The 22,710-nt window shown below is 42.5% G+C and overlaps 1 protein-coding gene across 4 annotated transcripts in view; it reads left to right on the top strand.

Moving 5' to 3' along the window:
* Positions 1-19,604, top strand: part of CRTC3 (CREB regulated transcription coactivator 3) — a 134,848-nt gene extending 115,244 nt beyond the window's left edge. For all 4 annotated transcript variants that reach the window (XM_040414081.1, XM_040414080.1, XM_040414079.1 and 1 more), the window contains 5 exons: positions 544-842; positions 5,296-5,493; positions 5,685-5,765; positions 12,452-12,656; positions 13,248-19,604. In XM_040414081.1, the coding sequence (XP_040270015.1) occupies positions 544-842; positions 5,296-5,493; positions 5,685-5,765; positions 12,452-12,656; positions 13,248-13,456 (992 nt within the window). In that variant the 3' untranslated portion in view covers positions 13,457-19,604. The remainder of the gene's footprint in view (positions 1-543; positions 843-5,295; positions 5,494-5,684; positions 5,766-12,451; positions 12,657-13,247) is intronic.
* Positions 19,605-22,710: the final 3,106 nt, after the last annotated feature.

Below are 22,710 nucleotides of genomic sequence, written 5' to 3'. Positions count from 1 at the left end.
GTCCTCTGAAGTTTCCGTAGGACAGGTGTGACGTCACACTCCACGCTCCGAAATCCCTTACCAACACGCTCCTTCGTGCGCGCGCCAGCTACCGGCTGGAGCGGCGCGCGGTTTTTCGACGTTGAGCAAGAAGCACTGCAACCTGCCCTGCACTATCGATGGTCTGAAGAATCCACCTGCACCACAGCATCTTTGAGCAGCCATCTACCAGGACAGGTACTAGTTACTTTATTGTACTCTATCTCTTTCCATCCCAGCGCTGGTACCATATTTTCTTTCTTTTATATTTCTCATTCCCTTCCAATCCACAACTTAATTTGGCTAAAAAAAAAACTGCTACAGAAACCTATGTGGGAACCCACCCTTGCTGTGCAACTATGATCACTGCTGTCCTTTCGCTCACAAACCTGGCATTGAGCCCACGACTTCCAGATGTTTAACTCTGCTGATGTATTTCCTCGATGGCAGCATAGAATTGTGCAAGGTCTGCAGCTTTCATGTTAGTTTTTTTTTAATAATATTAAATTTTTTATTTCACTACAGGTTTGCAGAACACTCGTAGCAATCCATCTATTCAGGCAACACTGAACAATAGCTCTATGGCTTCTCCTGTAAACAACCACGGACCTCCAGCTGGCCGCTCTAACCCATCACTTCACCCCTCTCTTCGCCTGGCATCCCTCAGCAACCCTTCTCTCTCAACGGCTGCGCTTGGCAGTTCCCCAAGGCGGAGACACACTCCTGTTAGCCCACTGACCTTAACCCCAGGCAGTGAGTCAAATAGGAGCATAAGTGGACAGTTTTCACCCACCAGCCCAATGAATATACCAACTAATTCACAGGTAAAAGTCAGAGCTACCCATCTACTTCAGGGCATTCACTACAACTAATAATCAGAATATAACATTGCCTAAATCCTTTGTAAACAACTTTGTTTTTTGCTTTCGTTTTTTCCTCCCCGTCTTCCAAGAGCCATAACTTTTGATACATTTCCGTTCACATAGCTGTATGAGGGCTTTTTTTATTTTTAGGGGTTTTTTTGCAAGAAAAGTGTAATGGAAAATAGGAACAAAAATATACATGTATACAACATGTATCGGAAAATGGGAATAAAGTTCTTTGTCTAATGCATTAAAAAAATTGATGGGTATTTCTGTTCTATGGGTTATTATGATTAAGGAGATACCAAATTTATATAGTTTTTTTTCTATTTTTTACTACGTAAAAAGCTTTAAGGATCATTTTTGTACTCGCCATATTCTGACACTTATAACTTTAATATTACTTTCTACAATGGATTTCTTCTTAGCCTTTCACTTTTTTCACATTTTATTAAGTTACTACCTTGTGCTAAAATAAAAACATTCAAGTTCTTCCCCATCAATCTACACTTAATGCCCCATAATGACAAATTAAAAACAGAATGTTTGAAGCTTTGCTAATTTATAGAAAAAAGAAAAACTAAAATCATTGACATAAGTATTCAGACCCTTTACTCAGTACTTAGTTGAAGCACCATTGACACCGACTACAGCCTCCAGTCTCCTTGTGTATGATGCCATTTTTATCTGAAGATCCTCTCAAGTTGTTATAGGTTGAATGGGGACAATGGGTAGACAGCCATTTTCAGGCCCCTCCAGAGATATTCGATTCAAGTCAGCGCTCTGGCTGGGCCACTCAAGGACATACAGTTGTCCTTAAAGAGGACCTTTCACCGATTCTTACCCTATGAACTAAGTATACATACATGTGGAGCGGCGCCCGGGGATCTCTCTGCACTTACTATTATCCCCGGGCGCCGCTCCGTTCTCCTGCTATGTCCTCCGGTATCTCCGTTCCCTAAGTTATGGTAGGCGGAGTCTGCCCTAGCGCTGGCCAATCGCATTGCAGAGCTCACAGCCTGGGAGAAAATAACCTCCCAGGCTGTGAGCTCTGCGCTGCGATTGGCCAGCGCTAGTGCAGACTCCGCCTACCATAACTTAGGGACTGGTATCTCCGCCTACTATAACTTAGTGAGCGGAGATACCGGAGGGCATAGCAGGAGAACGGAGCCGCGCCCGGGGATAATAGTAAGTGCAGTGAGATCCCCGGGCGCCGCTCTACATATCTGTATAGTTAGTTCATAGGGTAAGAATCGGTGAAAGGTCCTCTTTAAGTCACTGCTGTGTTGTCTTGGCTGTGTGCTTGGGCCATTGTCTTGTTGGAAGGTCAAACTTCGGCCCAGTCTGAGGTTTACTGCAATCTGGATTGGGTTTTCATTAAAGAGGTTTTCCGAGACTTTAATGCTGATGACCTATGCTCTGATCGTGGGGTCTGGTCTGACACCTGGGACCTCCGCCGATCAGCTGTTTCTCAGCTTTTCCTAGGCAAGTGACGACACGTTCATCAGTCACATGTCCTAGGCGCAGCTCAGCCCCCTAGAAGTGAATGGTGCTGAGCACAATACCAAGCACAGGTGCTATACAATGTATGGCGCTGTGCTTGGTGAGCACGGAGAAGGCTACTGCACTCACAGGAGCTCCGGTGCCTTCTAAAACAGCTGGTTGTCAGGGGTTGGGCCCCCACGGATTAGATACTGATGACCTATCCTGAGGATAGGTCATCAGTTGTAAAGTTTTGGAAAACCCTTTTAAGAATATCTGTCATTTGCTCCATTCAGCTTTCACCAGTCTTCCTGTCCCAGTCTCTGAAAAACACCTCTACAGCTTGATGCCGCCACCACTATGCTTCACTGTAGGGATGGTATTAGGCGGGTGATGAGCAGTGCCTGATTTCCTCCAGGCATGACGCTTAGCATTGAAGCCCAAAAGTTCAGTCTTGGTTTCATCAAACCAGAGAATCTTGTTTCTCACAGTATGAGAGTCCTATAGGTGCTTTTTTTTGCAAACTTCAGATTGGCTTACAGAGAGGCTTCTTTCTGGCAACTCTGCCATAAAGCCCAGGTTGGTGGAGTGATGCATGAATTGTTGACCTTCTGGAAGTTTCTCCCATCTGCACACAGGATCTTAGGAGCTCAGCCAGAGTGACCATTGGGTTCTTGGTCACTTCTTTTACCAAGGCTCTTCACCCCCAATTACTTAGTTTGGTGGAACGGACAGCTGTAGTAAGATTCCTGGTTGTTTCAAACTTTTTCCATTTAAGAATTATGGATGTCACTGTGTTAGGATATTTCAGCACAGCAGAATTTTTTTGTACTCTTCTGCCTGCACCGAAATTCTGTCTCTGAGCTGTACAGGCAGTTCTTCTCTCTTCGTGGCTTGTTTTTTACTTTAGTATGCATTGTTAGCTGTGAGACCTTATATAGACAAGGGTGTGTCTTTCCAAATCATGTCCAATCAACTGAATTTACCACAGGTGGACTCTAAGGTGTAGAAACACCTACAGAGTATGAGGACCTGTATTTTGTGGGAAAAGCTTTTTGCTAGTACCATTTTACATACGACTGTTTGTTTAATGACTTGTTATTAGGTTTTTTTTAGGGGGGAGGGGGCTAGGTGACTAAAATACATCAATTTGGGCATTTACATTTTTTTGTTTCCCGTTACTACTTTCACCATGCCGTATAAATACTTTTATATTTTAATAGTTTGGAAATTTTACGATTTTTTATTTTTTTTATTATGTTATATGTAAAATAAGGAAAGGCAGGTGATTGGAATTTTTTTATGTATTTTTTTTTATATTTCAAGAAAACAATTTTTGCTAGGGGATTTGAACATGCCGTCTTTTGATACCACAGACTGCAATAATTTCATATTGCAGCGTTTTTAGCCTCAGGCTGCCCATGATAACTTATCAGTACTGAAAAACTTTATCCAGCTCACCTTCCTGATTGTGCAATAGTCCCGACTCCAGAAACCTTAGGGGAGTGTCCCCACAGCAGGCTGCAAGTAATTTGGAAGGAAAGGTCTCGGAAGCATTGGAAATCCTCTTAAAAGCTTCTTCTTTTATTGAACATACAAAACAGCAGACATGGCCACTGGGTACACGGAATACAAAACGTTGACGCGGTTCGGGTGCTAGACCCTTAGTCCGAAAGGGTCTAGCACCCGAAACGCGTCAACGTTTTGTATTCCGTGTACCCAGTGGCCATGTCTGCTGTTTTGTATGTTCAATAAAAGAAGAAGCTTTTAAGAGGATTTCCAATGCTTCCGAAACCTTTCCTTCCAAATTACTTGCAACTTATCAGTACTCCATGATTTCGCTGCCAGGGATGATGAAGGGTCAGAGGGGGGGCCTCCGTCCTCTAACAGCTCAGGTGCCAAGGCCCCTATGGACTGCAGCATCTAAGGGGTTAGGTCTCCACAATTGGAGTTATCTATGATCACAGACTCAGCACTGTATTTAAACTCTTGAAATCCACTGTATATGTATGGCACGTCACTAAGGACTCATACACACGAACGTAAGGGTTCCGTACCTGTATTGCGGACCACAAATGGCGGGTCCGCAATATATGGGCACTTGCCATGTGTACTACGTGGTGCAAATGCAGACTCATTGACTTGAATGGGTCCACGATCCGCAAGATACGGCCAAAGATAGGACATGTCACTATGAAGTGTTTCTGTGGGCTTTCGGGTCCATGCCTCCGCACTGCAAAATATAAGACATGTCCTATTTTTTGCTGTATTTTGCAGATCGCGGACCCATTCAAGTCAATGGGTCTGCAACATGGACCGCTGTTTGCGGTCCACAGCATGGGCACGGAGCCCTTGCGTTCATCTGCATGAGCCCTAAGGGGTTAAAGAGTAATTCTAGGCTAAATTTAAATCTACATTGTTGATGACATTTTATTTTATCCGAGGAAAAGTCCCATCCAAGCTATGAATGGAAGCTTTATTCAGCATATAACCCACCCTGTAACTACCTTTAGGCTCCATTTACACATCCGCAATTCCATTCCGCATTTTGCGGAACGGAATTGTGGACCCATACATTTCCGTGCGGCCCCCGATCCGGAATTGCGGACCTGCACTTCCGGGTCCGCAATTCCGATCCTGAAAAAAATAGAACATGTCCTATTCTTGTCCGCAATAGCGGACAAGAATAGGCATATTCTCTTAGTGCCGGCAATGTGCGGTCCGCAAAATGCGGAACGCACATTGCCGCTGTCCGTGTTTTGTGGATCCGCAAAACACACACGGATGTGTGAATGGACCCTTATTGTAATGGAAACATATAGAGCTTCCATTGACCCCAAAGACAAAATTTGCCTTTCCTTGCCACTTATATAGGTTTGTGATATATCATTGTACATATACTGAATTATTCACTAAAGCCGTTTTTTTCTAGGGTATGTCTCTAGGGTATGACAGGAATCCACTCTCTCTTCCTCCATTAGAACCTCCTCCACCTTATCCTTTATACCAAGAGCAATCCCAACACCCATTTCAACACACAGCGCAACATATGCATGAATCTATGGAGTCTCCAAACTTTCAGCCTCCCTCACCTGTACCTTGTCCTCATTTGGACTTAAATTTGGCGAATGTGAGTACCATTTTTGGGTGGTGTGAGAGAGTGTGTGTGTGTGTGTGTGTGTGTGTATATGTGTGTGTGTGTGTATGTATATATATATATACATTGTGTGTATTTATAGATGTAGATAGTCTTTACTTTTTGATTGATGTCTGCAGCACATAATATATTATACTGAGCAGCCATTTTCTTCTATCTTTTAGAGCACCCTAAGCGGTTTCTTCTCTGACCCTATCTTCGATCAGCAACAGTCCATGAGACAGGGGAAATGTCTGTGGCAACAGGTCAGTCCTACTGCTGATTATTCTTTCCATATACTTTCTGTAAGGTTTTTCTATAATATATTTTATCTCCTCCGAGTATTTCCACCTCTACACTTGACCTAAGAGCTTGAATTGTTGAGATCTTTTCCTTTAAGGCAGGTGTCCCCAGACTTTTTCATGCAGGTGGTGTTGAGCCTTACTCAGTATTAAAAGGGAAAAAGCCTATTAAACCTACGAAGTAATCACCATACTGGTAACTGGCAGTAATATACATTAGTGATGACCCTAGTACTTAGTTCTAGTAAAGCTATAAACTCTCTGGTGCAGTAATATATCCAACTGCTAACAACTGGGGTACCCTCATGCGGTCTACGCCGTCTGACTCGTAAACCACTTACCTCACTGTACTACACTGTTTTCATGACCGTTTCTATAATGTGGGGCCACTGTATATGGTGTATATTCTGATTTCATCCATGGCTGAGATAGGAATAAGCATTTAACTTACCACGGTCTCTATTACAGTCTAGCTTGTATATTTTTTATATGATCAGACCCCTCAGAAAATGTGTGAAACAAGATCATTGAGGCAGCTCCTCAGATATTCACTTGAATGGGAGCTGAGCTGCAGTAATGCGGCATGGCCGCTACACAGTAGATGGGTCTTTCTGCTTCCAGCTCTGTCCACTTTGTGTTTGCTGGCGCCTGCCAAAAACGGCTGATCGGTTGGGGAGCTGGGTGCAAGACCTCCCCCATCTGATATTGATCTGAGAATAAGCCATCAATATCTAGACACTTGAAAAGCCCTTTAATGTCCACAGGCATGTTAGTAAGGCCTCATGCACACGACCGTTGTTTTATTCCGTGTCCGTTGTTCCGTTTTTCGTGATTTTCTGCGGACCCATTGACTTTCAATGGGTCCGTTGAAAACTCGGCTAATGCACCGTTTGTCACCCACGTCCGTTATCCGTGGTTCCAGTCTGTCAAAAAAATATAACCTGTCCTATTTATTTCACGGAAAACGGTTCGCGGACCCATTCAAGTCAATGGGACCGTGAAAAAACGCAGAGCCACACAAGATTGTCATCCGCGACCGCGCGTCCACGTCGTTTTTTTTCCTATCATTTGCATGGAAAACTTGACTTAGACTTATTTTTACTTTCCTTCATGTCTGGTGATCCTCCAAAAATAAAGGAAGACACACGAAAACGGAACAACGGAACCCCATTTTGCGGAACGGAACACAACAACGGTTGTGTGCATGAGGCCTAAGACATACTTTTTGTATATATTTTGCAGACAACACCTGCTCTAAAGACCCATTTACATGTAGCAATAGTCAGTACAATTTGTCTAAATGCACATAAAAAGTAATAGTTATTGTTAGTGTTTCGGTAAGGCCATGTTCATTGGGTGGACTATTCCCCTGGGAAAATCTGTCTTGAACTCCTTGGTAGAAATCAGAGGCTTATCAGAGGATGGATTTGCAGTCGTGCATGCCTGGAATCCATATTCGGATTTAGTCCTATTAACCCTGGAAACCATAGGAAGAATGGACATGCCAATAGTAGGGCCATGGCATGGATTCCAATTGACAAATGGGGGATGAAGATTTTGAACTGAACATCCACCATTACAAAACATTTGCAGCTATAATTAAATCTGTATTCAAAATGGGCGTTCTATGTCAAATGATTGCTCAGTGATGTCGAGCGGCCCTGTCTCAGCAGAGTTCTCTTCACCATGGGTTATTTCATACCTTGCTGTTAGTTATGTTAGGAGAAGCAGACACTGGAATGAGAACAAGGAGGTAACTAGAACAGCAAGGTATGAAATGCCAATGTCACTGTCAGATATGTCAAATGGTAGTAAGCACAGCAAAGTAATTCAAGTGATATGACCATAGACCTAGCATCTTTATTTTCCGGTATTGACATCCGTCATAGGGTCTCAATACCGGAGAAAAACGCTTCCATTTTGTCTCCATTCATTGTCAATGCTCTCAAATGCACTCTGTTCCGTTTGGTTGCGTTCCCATACTGGAGGGAAAACCGCAGCAAGCTGGGATGGGATGTGGATCCGTCCCCATTGACTTGCATTGTGGGTCATGACGGATCCGTTTAAATCTGACACAATAGAAAACGGAGGCATGTTGGAATCTAACATGTCTGACCCTTTTTCTTTCTCCGATTTCTGGCAATGGGGATAGCTGGGATACCCCAACAGTCCCAGTGGAACGTTAGTCTGAGTATGGATGGCCATCTTTATGAAACTCCTTCCGGGCACATGGTTTTATTAGAGGGACCCTTTTCTTTTGCTTTCTTTGTGCCTGCTTTCCCTCTTATATTATGCAGCTAGCCAATTTATTTTACTGGGTGCTGTGTAATGCACATGGGAACAAATAAAAAATAACAAAGCATTTGTTGCTTCTGCCGATCCCCGTTTGCTGTTGTTCCAACGCTGCTCAAGTCGCCACTGCTCTGCACTTTGTCTTGGCTTGACTTGCCAGAAATTCTAGGGACGGCCCACTCAGCCAATCACAGGCTTTAGCCGTGCCCTTACTCAGCTACTGATTGGCTGAGGGGACTTTTCCTAGCATTTGTGGCATGACTAGCCCAAACAGGTCATGACTAGCCCAAACAAGTACAGAGCAGCAGGGACTGGAGCAGTAGTGGGCAATCTGTGGAGATGAGTAATGCTCCTTTTTTTTATTTTAATTTCTTATAGCCAATTTTTTTCAAATATTTTTTCCAGAAGACTCCTTTTAATACTATTACATTTGATACAGGGGCGTTGCTAGGGTCTTAAAAGATCAGGGGCCCAAGGCACATGCCTACCCCCGGAAAACAATTATGATATACTGCATATACTGTGTGTGTGTGTTTATTTATTTATATATATATATATATATATATATACACTGCTCAAAAAAATAAAGGGAACACAAAAATAACACATCCTAGATCTGAATTAATTAAATATTCTTCTGAAATACTTTGTTCTTTACATAGTTGAATGTGCTGACAACAAAATCACACAAAAATAAAAAAATGGAAATCAAATTTTTCAACCCATGGAGGTCTGGATTTGGAGTCACACTCAAAATTAAAGTGGAAAAACACTCTACAGGCTGATCCAACTTTGATGTAATGTCCTTAAAACAAGTAAAAATGAGGCTCAGTAGTGTGTGTGGCCTCCACGTGCCTGTATAACCTCCCTACAACGCCTGTGCATCCTCCTGGTGAGGTGGCGGACGGTCTCCTGAGGGATCTCCTCCCAGACCTGGACTAAAGCATCTGCCAACTCCTGGACAGTCTGTAGACAGTCTGACGTTGGTGGATAGAGCGAGACATGATGTCCCAGATGTGCTCAATTGGATTCAGGTCTGGGGAACGAGCGGGCCAGTCCATAGCATCAATGCCTTCGTCTTGCAGGAACTGCTGACACACTCCAGCCACATGAGGTCTAGCATTGTCTTGCATTAGGAGGAACCCAGGGCCAACTGCACCAGCATATGGTCTCACAAGGGGTCTGAGGATCTCATCTCGGTACCTAATGGCAGTCAGGCTACCTCTGGCGAGCACATGGAGGGCTGTGCGGCCCTCCAAAGAAATGCCACCCCACACCATTACTGACCCAATGCCAAACCGGTCATGCTGGAGGATGTTGCAGGCAGCAGAACGTTCTCCACGGCGTCTCCAGACTCTGTCACGTCTGTCACATGTGCTCAGTGTGAACCTGCTTTCATCTGTGAAGAGCACAGGGCGCCAGTGGCAAATTTGCCAATATTGGTGTTCTCTGGCAAATGCCAAACGTCCTGCACGGTGTTGGGCTGTAAGCGCAACCCCCACCTGTGGACGTCGGGCCCTCATATCACCCTCATGGAGTCTGTTTCTGGCCGTTTGAGCAGACACATGCACATTTGTGGCCTGCTGGAGGTCATTTTGCAGGGCTCTGGCAGTGCTCCTCCTGTTCCTCCTTGCACAAAGGCGGAGGTAGCGGTCCTGCTGCTGGGTTGTTGCCCTCTTACGGCCTCCTCCACGTCTCCTGATGTACTGGCCTGTCTCCTGGTAGCGCCTCCATGCTCTGGACACTACGCTGACAGACACAGAAAACCTTCTTGCCACAGCTCGCATTGATGTGCCATCCAGGATAAGCTGCACTACCTGAGCCACTTGTGTGGGTTGTAGACTCCGTCTCATGCTACCACTAGAGTGAAAGCACCGCCAGCATTCAAAAGTGACCAAAACATCTGCCAGGAAGCATAGGAACTGAGAAATGGTCTGTGGTCACCACCTGTAGAACCACTCCTTTATTGGAGGTGTCTTGCTAATTGCCTATAATTTCCACCTGTTGTCTATCCCATTTGCACAACTGCATGTGAAATTGATTGTCACTCAGTGTTGCTTCCTAAGAGGACAGTTTGATTTCACAGAAGTGTGAATGACTTGGAGTTACATTGTGTTGTTTAAGTGTTCCCTTTATTTTTTTGAGCAGTGTATATATATATATATATATATATATATATATATATATATATACAGGGAGTGCAGAATTATTAGGCAAGTTGTATTTTTGAGGATTAATTTTATTATTGAACAACAACCATGTTCTCAATGAACCCAAAAAACTCATTAATATCAAAGCTGAATATTTTTGGAAGTAGTTTTTAGTTTGTTTTTAGTTTTAGCTATTTTAGGGGGATATCTGTGTGTGCAGGTGACTATTACTGTGCATAATTATTAGGCAACTTAACAAAAAACAAATATATACCCATTTCAATTATTTATTTTTACCAGTGAAACCAATATAACATCTCAACATTCACAAATATACATTTCTGACATTCAAAAACAAAACAAAAACAAATCAGTGACCAATATAGCCACCTTTCTTTGCAAGGACACTCAAAAGCCTGCCATCCATGGATTCTGTCAGTGTTTTGATCTGTTCACCATCAACATTGCGTGCAGCAGCAACCACAGCCTCCCAGACACTGTTCAGAGAGGTGTACTGTTTTCCCTCCTTGTAAATCTCACATTTGATGATGGACCACAGGTTCTCAATGGGGTTCAGATCAGGTGAACAAGGAGGCCATGTCATTAGATTTTCTTCTTTTATACCCTTTCTTGCCAGCCACGCTGTGGAGTACTTGGACGCGTGTGATGGAGCATTGTCCTGCATGAAAATCATGTTTTTCTTGAAGGATGCAGACTTCTTCCTGTACCACTGCTTGAAGAAGGTGTCTTCCAGAAACTGGCAGTAGGACTGGGAGTTGAGCTTGACTCCATCCTCAACCCGAAAAGGCCTCACAAGCTCATCTTTGATGATACCAGCCCAAACCAGTACTCCACCTCCACCTTGCTGGCGTCTGAGTCGGACTGGAGATCTCTGCCCTTTACCAATCCAGCCACGGGCCCATCCATCTGACCCATCAAGACTCACTCTCATTTCATCAGTCCATTAAACCTTAGAAAAATCAGTCTTGAGATATTTCTTGGCCCAGTCTTGACGTTTCAGCTTGTGTGTCTTGTTCAGTGGTGGTCGTCTTTCAGCCTTTCTTACCTTGGCCATGTCTCTGAGTATTGCACACCTTGTGCTTTTGGGCACTCCAGTGATGTTGCAGCTCTGAAATATGGCCAAACTGGTGGCAAGTGGCATCTTGGCAGCTGCACGCTTGACTTTTCTCAGTTCATGGGCAGTTATTTTGCGCCTTGGTTTTTCCACACGCTTCTTGCGACCCTGTTGACTATTTTGAATGAAACGCTTGATTGTTCGATGATCACGCTTCAGAAGCTTTGCAATTTTAAGAGTGCTGCATCCCTCTGCAAGATATCTCGCTATTTTTGACTTTTCTGAGCCTGTCAAGTCCTTCTTTTGACCCATTTTGCCAAAGGAAAGGAAGTTGCCTAATAATTATGCACACCTAATATAGGGTGTTGATGTCATTAGACCACACCCCTTCTCATTACAGAGATGCACATCACCTAATATGCTTAATTGGTAGTAGGCTTTCGAGCCTATACAGCTTGGAGTAAGACAACATGCATAAAGAGGATGATGTGGTCAAAATACTCATTTGCCTAATAATTCTGCACGCAGTGTATATTCGTCAAGTGCCAAGACCTACTCATAGCACATAATACTAACACCACCACTGCCAGAATGCAGCATAAGTTAGACCACTACAGCTACATTACAGTTCCCCCTATAATACACAAAGAACATACACAGCTCCTTCATTCACAGTATATACACAGCTCCTCTGCTCACAGTACATACACAGCTCCTCCTCTCACAGTATATACACAGATCCTCTGCTCACAGTATATACACAGCTCCTCTGCTCACAGTATATACACAGATCCTCTGCTCACAGTATATACACAGCTCCTCTGCTCACAGTACATACACAGCTCCTCCTCTCACAGTATATACACAGATCCTCTGCTCACAGTATATACACAGATCCTCTGCTCACAGTATATACACAGATCCTCTGCTCACAGTATATACACAGATCCTCTGCTCACAGTATATACACAGATCCTCTGCTCACAGTATATACACAGATATACACAGATCGGGGCAATGTGCTTGTAGTATAGGGCCCAAGCCCTGAATCTACATTCCTAGCGACGCCCCTGATTTATTACAATCTTAGACATTTGCAGTGAGTGGATTGGAATTGTTCTGTTTCTTTTCAGCAAGAACCATATGATATGTACGGGAGTCCCAGCAGTTCCCTTCCCAACAATAATTTCTTCGATCCAAACATGAACCTTCAGTATTCCCAGGCAGCCATGATGGGACTAGGAGGGAGTCATGGAAATCTTCAAGATCCTTTCCAGCTGAGGACAAGCTACTTGTATTCCAATTGCAGTGGGAGTGTTCCAAACATTATCCTTACAGGTCAGACTCACCATGTTGTATCCCTCTATTGTGTATATAGATGGCTAGATAGATTTGTAATGTGTATGCAGAAAGAAAGATGAATGAATTAAAGGCTTGAGTCTCCGAGAGTGTTTGCATCACAACTTTCCCATTTTAATCTAACATTAATAGGATCTATCAAATACTAAATTATACAATAATTCGGGATTAATAGATTGTCAACAATGGTAAGCATTTCAAAGAAAAATGTGACACTACTATGTCACATTTTATGTTTCTTCTATGAGGACCTCTCCGCCTCATCCCCCTGTCTCTAGTTTTGTGAGTTGTGAGCACGTTTTTTAATATCAGCCAGTCTTTAATTTGGCTGACAACCTTTCCTCTCAACGTTCCAGAGAAAGATTCCACCAGCAGGTACTTCAGACATTGATTCTCTCCTGAAGAACAAACAATCCAACTGGTCCACATAATATGTACTTGTTTCTTTGCAGCTTAAAGTTTGCCAGCTACACAAAATGTATTTGAACATGGTTCCCTTTGCAATACTTGAGAATGAAGTTGGGCAGTACTAAAGCTTCCTTAATACTTGGTGTTTTTTTTTTCTTTTAGATGACTCGAGCAACAGCTTATCGAAGGACATTGGCAGTGCAGTTGCAGGAGTTTCCGAGCTGGGCTTTGATACAGATAATACATTTCAGTTGGATGATGAGCTGAAACTTGGACCTTTGAGCTTGGATAATCTGAGTATGTTAAGTGACAATGAAATGGTCCTGCCTGACCCCACCATAGAGGACACCTTCCGTTCTGACAAGCTGTGATTCAGACTTCTTTTGGAACGTTGACTGCTGCAGTCGTTTCATAGAAGAACAGAGAAGAAAACCTGTTCTGGCGGCAACTGAGAACAAATGGCTTTGTTCCAGGCCTGTTCACTATTTTATGGATACTAAGCAGTTGTAGTTACTTAAGGGTCTTTGACTTTTGAATGTCTGGTCAGGTAGAAATACTAAGATACTGCTTGAAACCAAGCCAGTAATTGACGTCTTGTAGATAAGCACACAAGATTCTCTGTGAAAATGTCCTTGTAGAAGAACTGCCTTCCTACATTTTTTATGGTGATGCACCATTGCCTTACATTTTTCTACCCTTTCACACTTGCAGCCGTTGTCAGAACTTATTTGAATCTGCTCAAATTACGAAGGATTAAGACTAAAAAAAGACTAACTAATACAAAGAAAAAAAACTTTCTGAATGGTTAAAACCCAGTGATACAAAGTCAGACTTTGCTGGGGATTCCATATTGTACAGTCTGGAACCACTGACCTCAAGACTTGCTGATGGATATTTGTCAGGTTTAAAAGTCCATTCTGCTTTGAACTTTTGCCAAATTTAAGTAAGATCTGGTATAAAAGTATAACAAATCATTATATAATGTAGTGAGGTAATACTGCAATAGTGCCTTAGTCCTAGACACTTTCTCAGAATTTATGTATCCAATCGCTTTACACAGACGGTGAAACTTTGTTAGTTTTTCCACCGATCAACTGTTTGGAAGTACCAATTCAGAAAATGTGCTCCAAAACTGCATAGCTTTGTCTATTGTGTCGTGGACAGAGCTGGTAACTAGCGATGCTCCCATTGAAGTTAATACTGCAGTAATCTGCTCAATCCACTACTCAGTAGACGCAGATGTCTAATTACGACGCCTGTTTTCTGTGCCGGAGCTACTGCCAAACAGCTGATCGACGGTGCTGGGTGTCAGACACCTGCCAAACTGATGACCTCTCCTGGGGATAAGTCATCAATTGTTAAAGCCTGGAGAACCCCTTTAAAAATGATATATACATTCATGTATATAAATTCATTGATTTTATACAATCTCACTGATTAAAGGGGCTGTCTCACTAATGCAGGGGAAATGTAGTATTACATGGCAGGCTTGCAAATTCATGGGTCGTCTACATTGTCTTGAGCAAGAGATGCCCTTATCTAGCAGCTCTGTACTCTGGTGTTTAAATAGGTGCCCCGTTCAAGTATCACAGCAGGTGCCTGTTGACTCCCCGCTAAATGATGTTCATGTAGTTCATCTAACAGCTCTTTATTTAGGAATATCATCTTTTGTCCCACAGAGTCGTTTCCTCTTGATTGCTTGTTCCCTTTGCCACCATTTCTGGTTCTAACCCCTGTAGGACTACCATAAGACGATCCTGAGATTACTAAGGATGCTCCTCGTTCTGCTCCCTACTCGGGAACTTCAAACACAAGTGGTATAGTGTAAAATCACTACCACTTCTTCATTATACCTCAAGCTCATGAATAACAACATGCAGTTCGTCATGTTCCAGCCAAACCCTGGATTTTGCCCTTACAGCTTCTTCTGGGTCATACTCTTTTAGAAGTGATTGTCCCATTGTGTTCCAGAGTGCTTTTATGAGAAGAATCCTTGATCTCAGGATGGTCTTCTGGTTGCCCTGCAGGGATGAGCAGCACTATTGGTAGGAGTTGGGCACAAGCAACTAGGAGGAACATACTGTGTGAAACAAAGATATATCTAAAGAAGGAGCTGTTTGATGAAATAATATGTGAACGTTGTTGAGCGGTGAGGTGACATGATGTGGTTTATTTTAAATGGGGGGTACTGAGCATCCATAAGAAATGCATACACCCCGTGAGTCTAATAGATACTGAAAAATAATCCTAACAGAATTGGTACAGTGACATCAGGTTAAATGCCAAAGAATTGATTGGGGTCTGCCATGATTGTTCGCTTTAAACAAAATCATGTCAAAATGTGGAACAAATGCTAGTGTGAACACAGTCCACAGGCTACCGGTACTGAACTTCTTATTTTAGCATGAACTGTTAGATAATTATCAAGAACAGGAATAGTATGATTCTTTAGGGTTACTCTTATAGTAGATTCTGTATTTTTTTGGGATGCCTTTACGTGCCGTAAAGATTTTGGTGCAAAAATTTCTGCAACTGAGTCAATCCGTTCCATTCATCTGAATGGGGGATTCAGAAATCCATATGCTTGCTGCCAAACAACTCCATCTAAATGTCTAGAACTCATTTTTGTCACAGAAACTTCTGAAACAAAATCTGTCATGTATTTAGGCACTCTTGGTATCAAAACCTTTTCGTTTGGGTTCGGCCTATTTCACACGAGCCATCTTTCCATCTGCATGTGGTCCGTTTTTATAACAGACAGCATCCGGACTGAACCCTGACCCAGGGTATGTGCACATGAGCATAGATTTTCACTAACCATCTGTCCGTTCAGGAAAAATCGCAGCGTGTTCCATCTTCATCAGTTTTTTTACGCAAGCCTGGTCCATTAAAGTCCAGTGGATCAGTGAACAAAAAAGCTGAAGCACACTGAAGGACTTTCCGTTTTTTGCTGATCGTTGCTGGAGATGCTGAGTGATATTCTTCAGTTTTTCTTCAAGTACATGAAAACCGCATCAAAAATTGATTGCATCCACGTGTAAAAAAACACATGAACTTAGCAGAGTTGCAGACTGAGCAAACTGAGCGGAAAACGTCCCTATAGCTTGTGTGAAATAAGCCTGAAGTTGATTACAGTTGATGGTGCATTCAATAGAAAATTGTTGGACACTTTTTGATCTTTTCTTACAGCCATAATCTGAATTGGATACATAAATGTGGATAAGTATGAACTGGTTTCTAGATATTGATGAGCTATCCTTTGTTTTCAGCAGCCACCAGCGCCAAAAACAACACTGTCAATAAAGCCAGAGGCAGAAGGCTCCGACCACTCTGTAGTCATCTCACCTCCCCTTCAGTAAGCCCTCTGCTCCTGGCTCTGTCCATGGTTTTGTTTCAAACACCAGCGGCTGCCATAAAGACCTTTTCAGTGGGCAATTCCACTGATCTGATATTGATGACCTATCCTGAAGATAGGTCATCAATATCTTGAAACTAGAAAACCCCTTTTAACTCTACAAGAAAAGAAAAAAAACACTTTCGGGTCCATTCACATGTCCGCAAGTGTTTTCCAGTCCTCAAATTATGGACCGCACATGACCAGCACTATGATAGAAATGCCTATTCTTGTCCGAGGCTGCGGACAAGAATAGGACATGCTCCATCTTTTTTGCGGGGAACTACAGATGCGGGGACAGTACACGGTGTGCTGTCCACATCTTTTGCAATCCCTTTGAAATGAATGGGTCCGCACCCATTCAGCAAAATTGCGGAACGAATGTGGGCCCATTTATGCGGACGTGTGAATGGGCACTTATATGAACAAGGCTTAAAGGTTACCGTACTTTTTATTGCACCATTAGTTATAATCGAGCTGATCATAGTATTCAGTTATGGCACCTACCAAAAAATCAGTTATCACAGTGTAATTCGTATTTAAACCGCTCTCATGAGTGCCTGCATCTTACTGAAAAGGACATGAAGGCATAGCATCTTGAGCACATTTGGCAGGCAGCTGTTTTCATTTAGCATTACTGACTGGCTTGACAAATGCAGACTGACAGTCCGCTTCTCACTAGGCCCCGCCGTCATGTCCTTTTCAGTGGGATGCAGGCCCTCATGACAGTAGTGTTTTAAGGGTACGTTTAAACTGCCAAAACTCCAGCCAGTCTTCTCCCTGCACCCTCAGCGGAGGGCAGTAGGAAAACCTTTGCCTACCTTTTCTGAGTTCTTGGTGAAAGGTAAATTGGGCGAAAATCTCCATGTCAATGCACCCTGAATGGTTCTGAAATCTTCATAGTCTTAACAGGGGCTTTTCTGTTATGGTTTATTGGCTGCATTATTGTATATAAAATGTATTAGGTACTAAGACATGAGCAGAAGTAAATTTTCATTTATACAGAAATATGAGAGTATATCCAAGCAAACAGTATCGAGTAAGATTAAGACAATCGTGATACAAGGCCACCTGCCATGTTGGTGAACCCAGCGAAGCTGTAGGGTGTGACCAACCACCACCGGTAGGTCATTGCTGGGACCAAGGAGTCCACTTACAATAGACTGAAGCTGCCTTTGGCTTAAGTGCTGTGGCTTTTTCATCTTCAGATACATAATCAATACAACAAACAAAAACACATCTTACCAACCAGTGACAAAGCCAAGTAGAATTTTTATTTAAAATAAATGAATATAACTTAATATATTTGTAACTTAAAAACAGCCATATGAGAAGACGTGACTTTATAGGAGTCAACAAAATGCCTACCAGATTTATAACTAAATTAGCGATGTGCCGTGTAGGAGTTAGTTGCCCCAGCCTCTCAGGTTTGGTATTCTTAGCGTAGTTTCTACAATTCCCATTTTCTGATGTCCCTAGTGCCTTAGGTAAAACTGTGTAGATGTGTTCATATTGCACATTGTGCCCTTTGCCATAGTGAGATTTGGCTGCTGAAATGATGTTTTTCAGCACTTGCACTGACCGTTTTTTTAAAGTTCTGAATGCTGACCCATTTGCCACCATATACAGACTTGGTTCAATTCCTCCTATTATATAGTCCCCACAGGTGGGTCGATGCATACAATGTGTTTCTTGATTAAACAAAGGGTCCTTTTACACGGGCTGATGATCCCGACCATTGCCCCCATATAAACAGTTGTTAACAGCACATCATCTTGTTTAAGAAGGGGCATGCTGCCAACACGATCGCATGAACGAGCCAGCGATTGCTCCGTGCCAGTGGAGCTAACCGTGCGCGGTTTAACATGCCGTATCATTGATCAGTGCCCATTTCTGGGAAGAAAATCTTTCCATGTAAAAGGACCCAAAGTCACTGCTCAAATACTTATAATGCAGTATACAGTAAGGGCTATACCACCCTCAGGACAGGTTCTTGTGACTCTTTAATAAGAGCCTTGTGGTTCAGCTTTTTATCTTAAGCTTTGGGTGTTGCCAAAATTATTTTCAAAGATATGCAAGACAGCTCCCAAGCCTGAAGACAGTGGATTACACATGGAAGCCACCCAGGCTTTAAGGGAATCCCTTACAGACATTGGGATGTTAACAAAAAACTGCGTTCTCCTTGCAGAGGTGGTGGGGTGGGAATGCTCATTTATAATGTACAAGTCTTATTTGCAGAAGTTTGTAGATACAACACCGACCCCACTGTCTATAAAGCGCTGTATTAATACAGGGGGCATGCATGCTATGTCTATTAGATGTAGGGCATCGTTGGAGGGGAGGGGGTTTAAAATGAGATATATATGTTTTATGTGTGCTTGTAGGATACAAAACTTCTACTGCCAACCAGATTTTAACTAGTGGTTCTCTGTGTTTTATTCTGCTTTTATATTGTTTTTATCATGTGAAGTAGATTGTCCAAGGGGGCATACGTCTTGGCATTTTCTCTATGCTACTTACTTTTATATGGTAAGTCCGTTTTCAGACACTTTCCATGTGCAAGATGGCCCTTTTAAGAAGAGGACCAAGAACAAAACTGGTCAACATCTGGGTAAAAGGGATTTCCGGTTTCTAGATTAAGCCTTTCCTTCTCGGAAGCTTGGCATTTAGACTTTATGACGAGAAAACGTGCACTTATCAGAGGTGTTTTTAAAAGAGATGTTTTATTGTAGAGATTTTGTATTGTAATTAAGATGGTTTAGTCTTTCAATATATCCTATTGCAGTAATTTATCTTTAAATAAAGTACATTTCTGTTAGTCGTTGATAGAAGACCTGTCCACAGTCTAGCAATGATTTTATTCATTCTTAGTCCGACAGCTATTTATGCATATGTTTTTCTTATATTTTTTTAATGTTGACGTCAGGCATTAACCAGCTCTTTACCAAAGGGATTGAAGGGCTGGTTGTAAATGAATCGGTGAACCTTGTGCAGCGATAACACAAGTGCAGGTTACATCATATTTCATACACGTTAACTGTCCTTGACATTTTCCTGTTATGACTGCTGCATTGGGCTGTTTTGGCTTCCTATTAATTAACATAATATATTGGATTCGTCCCAAAGACCTGAGTAAAGAGTCATTGTTCATTCAGTCCTTCATGTGTCACTGCTGGCTCTTAATGCCGCTATTCACTGATGTGCCGTGTAATACTAATATAAAGTGATGTGCAGAGTCCCCTGGCTCCAGTACACTTTCCTAAGTATTTTTATCTAATTGTTTTCCATTCATTTACTACATTAATCATTTTTATGTTTGGAGGGAAAATTAAATCAACATGTGGTTTAAACTTACTTTATTTATTTTTTTGCTTACCATCTCCCTATGTCTGATTTTTGGCATTAAAAAGTTGCAACAGTTCCAACTGTTAAAATGCCATTGCAATGAAATCTAGTCAAAATCCACCTTTTTATGCAGCCCTTATCAGTTTCCGAGGTGGGCGGCACCATCGTTTACGCCAGGAACTGGCATAAATGAGAAGTAAAATCTACCCCAGCTACAAGCTGGAGTAGATTTCAGCCGGGCACATGGACTGCTGGAGGAGGCATTTCATTTATGATGAAGCTTGCTCCTCGTAGCACGCGCCGGTCTTGATAAATCAATGTTTGAGGGGGAGATTTAAAGAAAAACTGTTGTAAATGAAAACTGGCTTAGTTGCCCATAGCTCTGAAAAATTTAAAATGGAATCTGATTGGTTGCTATGGGCAACTAAGCCAGTTTTGCGTTACACCAGTTTTGATTGTGGTTAAACACTAGCTTAATTCTTAAAGGAACGCTAAACAGAAAATACATTAAAAAATATATATTTTCTTTCCTCATTTATTCTCCTCCTTTACTTTTGATTGTGCTTTGTTTTATATGACAAAACTGAAAAAATATATTAAGAAATCGGTATTTCAGTCATGTGTCTGGCTGTAGGACAACTGGCTGGAGCAGCATCCTCCCTCTTTCCTCAATCGGCAGTAGGACAAACATATTAAGGCCCGTCAGTAAACCACCAGCTAAACATGGAACAGATCAGCAGCTAACTAATTCACTATGTTCTCTGCAGCATTTCTACAAAACGGTTTGTTGCAGGATCATGCAGATAACAAGGACAACGTTTTTCTTTTTTACTTTTACGATAAATTTTCAAGTTTAGTGTTCCTTTAAGAATAACTATTTTCACAGCCTCCTAAAGCATATTATAGACTTTATTTTTCTGTAAATGTACAGACTGCTATCAGAAGTATGGTTTACCTACCCCACCCACCTCCCAATACACACAACACAACCATGGGCCTCCGCAGCCAACTCAGAAGGAACTCCACCAAATATAATATGTTTTTATTAAACTTTATGTCCATTAGTCCTTTTTCGGAGAACAATATTCCGTGCCTACATTTTTATAGGAAAGCTTTATATTCCTACTATTGTGAGGGTGCTAATTACAGAGGATAAGCCTTATTGCAGTTGTGGGCCATCACTGACACCATTTCACTGTGTGGCTGAGATAGACTGCGTCCAAAGGTGGCCATACACATTAGGGAAATCTACAGATCTACTGCCCATAAAGGTTTTTAGGGGTCACCAGGCTGCCCTCCAATGGTGCATATCGGAGGAAGGAAGGATCGGGCATATTGGGTTTCAGTATGACTGATTGTTCCTGTGGAAGATAAGCTGAGTATGTAGACCTTGATGCTGGAGTCTGTACTTTTTCTGTAGGCTGAAAATCCCATTATCCCCCACACTTCCTACTGCGCTGTGAGTTTGCATAATATGTGTCTCCAAAATGGCAGCCCAATTAAACACACAGGCCTGTTCCATAATTTTTGTTGCATGTAGGGTATTCCCATTGTTACAAGTTATTCTCTGTCCACAGGATAGGGGATAACTAAAGATTGGTGGGGGTTCTATAGCTGGGACCCCTTTTGATTATGAAAACGCCATACCCCCTAAAGCCCCCCAAAATGAATGTAGCAGCAAGTCAGCATGGAACATGCCTTTCATCTCTGTTTGTTCGGGAAATAGGCGAGCACTGTATTTGGCCGTCTCTGGGAACGCCTGTAATCCTGAATGGATGCTCGACCTGCCACTCTGTTCATTTTGGGGCCTCCGAGGTATACTGGCCGCCACTGATCTAATAGTAATCCCCTATCCGATGCCCTGTCATTAAAAGAGTTGTGCCACAAAATCAACTTATCCCCTATCCACACCAGGAGTCCTCTGCGCCCTTATAAATGGAGCAACGCGCTGCGCTAGCGTGCCGACGTTCTGTATGGGACTGCTAGAGAGTACAGTGCACTCCCATAGAAGATGAATGGAGCAGCAGCTTCCATTAGATTTACTGCTCTATTCATACAAGTTCAGGAGACCGCCATTCATCAGATTTCCAGCAATCAACCAACCAATCATTGCTGACCTTGTTGGGGCTCAATCAGTCGACAGTGATAGGGCATAGCCTCATAGAGCAGCTGAACTGTGGTTGTGATGTGGCCGAGTACCGAGCCTGATTGTTTTTTCGCTGTTCATTGTTAATGTGTACAATGCCGTCCAGCCATTAACAAGGATCACCGAATATACCGTTGGGTTCTAATTAGTTAATTTGACCCCTTTGCGGCTTGTATTGCTGCATGGTACTCAGCATGGCTGCAGGGTGTGACACTCTATGGACCGTGCGAATGGTAATGCCCAGCTGTCAATTTATTCATACATTTCCAGAAGGAATAACGGAGATCCTGCCTGATCTAGTGTTCTAAGAAAAGATGCCCAAGCATTCTTATTTCATGGGGAATGCAAGTGTTTACCAAAAGAGACTTGTCAGGAGATGCAACAGGTCCACTTTCAATCTAAACATGCCCCTCGATATTACATCTCCTGTGTGTTGAAGCCATTTCTGCCCATAAAGATGAGCAGTCATCACAGTTGAGGTTGTTCTGCTGTTGCACATCTGCGTCTGCTTTAAAAATTGGCTTATTCTAGTGGGGAACATTGTTTAATGATTCATTGGGTAAAAGGTACATACGACATAGTGCTGGTTATTCCTGCCGCAGTACAGTCCTAATATAAGTGTACCACACAGAACTGTGCATTCGATGTGATGTCCTCTTTGGGTCATGAAGAAAATATATCAAATTCCCATTAACTCTGTTATTAATGTATTACATCATCACATATGTTTTTTACTTTAC

This window comes from Bufo bufo, chromosome 1 (assembly GCF_905171765.1).
Source record: "Bufo bufo chromosome 1, aBufBuf1.1, whole genome shotgun sequence".
Lineage (NCBI taxonomy): Eukaryota > Metazoa > Chordata > Amphibia > Anura > Bufonidae > Bufo > Bufo bufo.
Note: the sequence above shows the minus strand (reverse complement) of the source record. Positions and strands in the feature narration are given on the sequence as shown.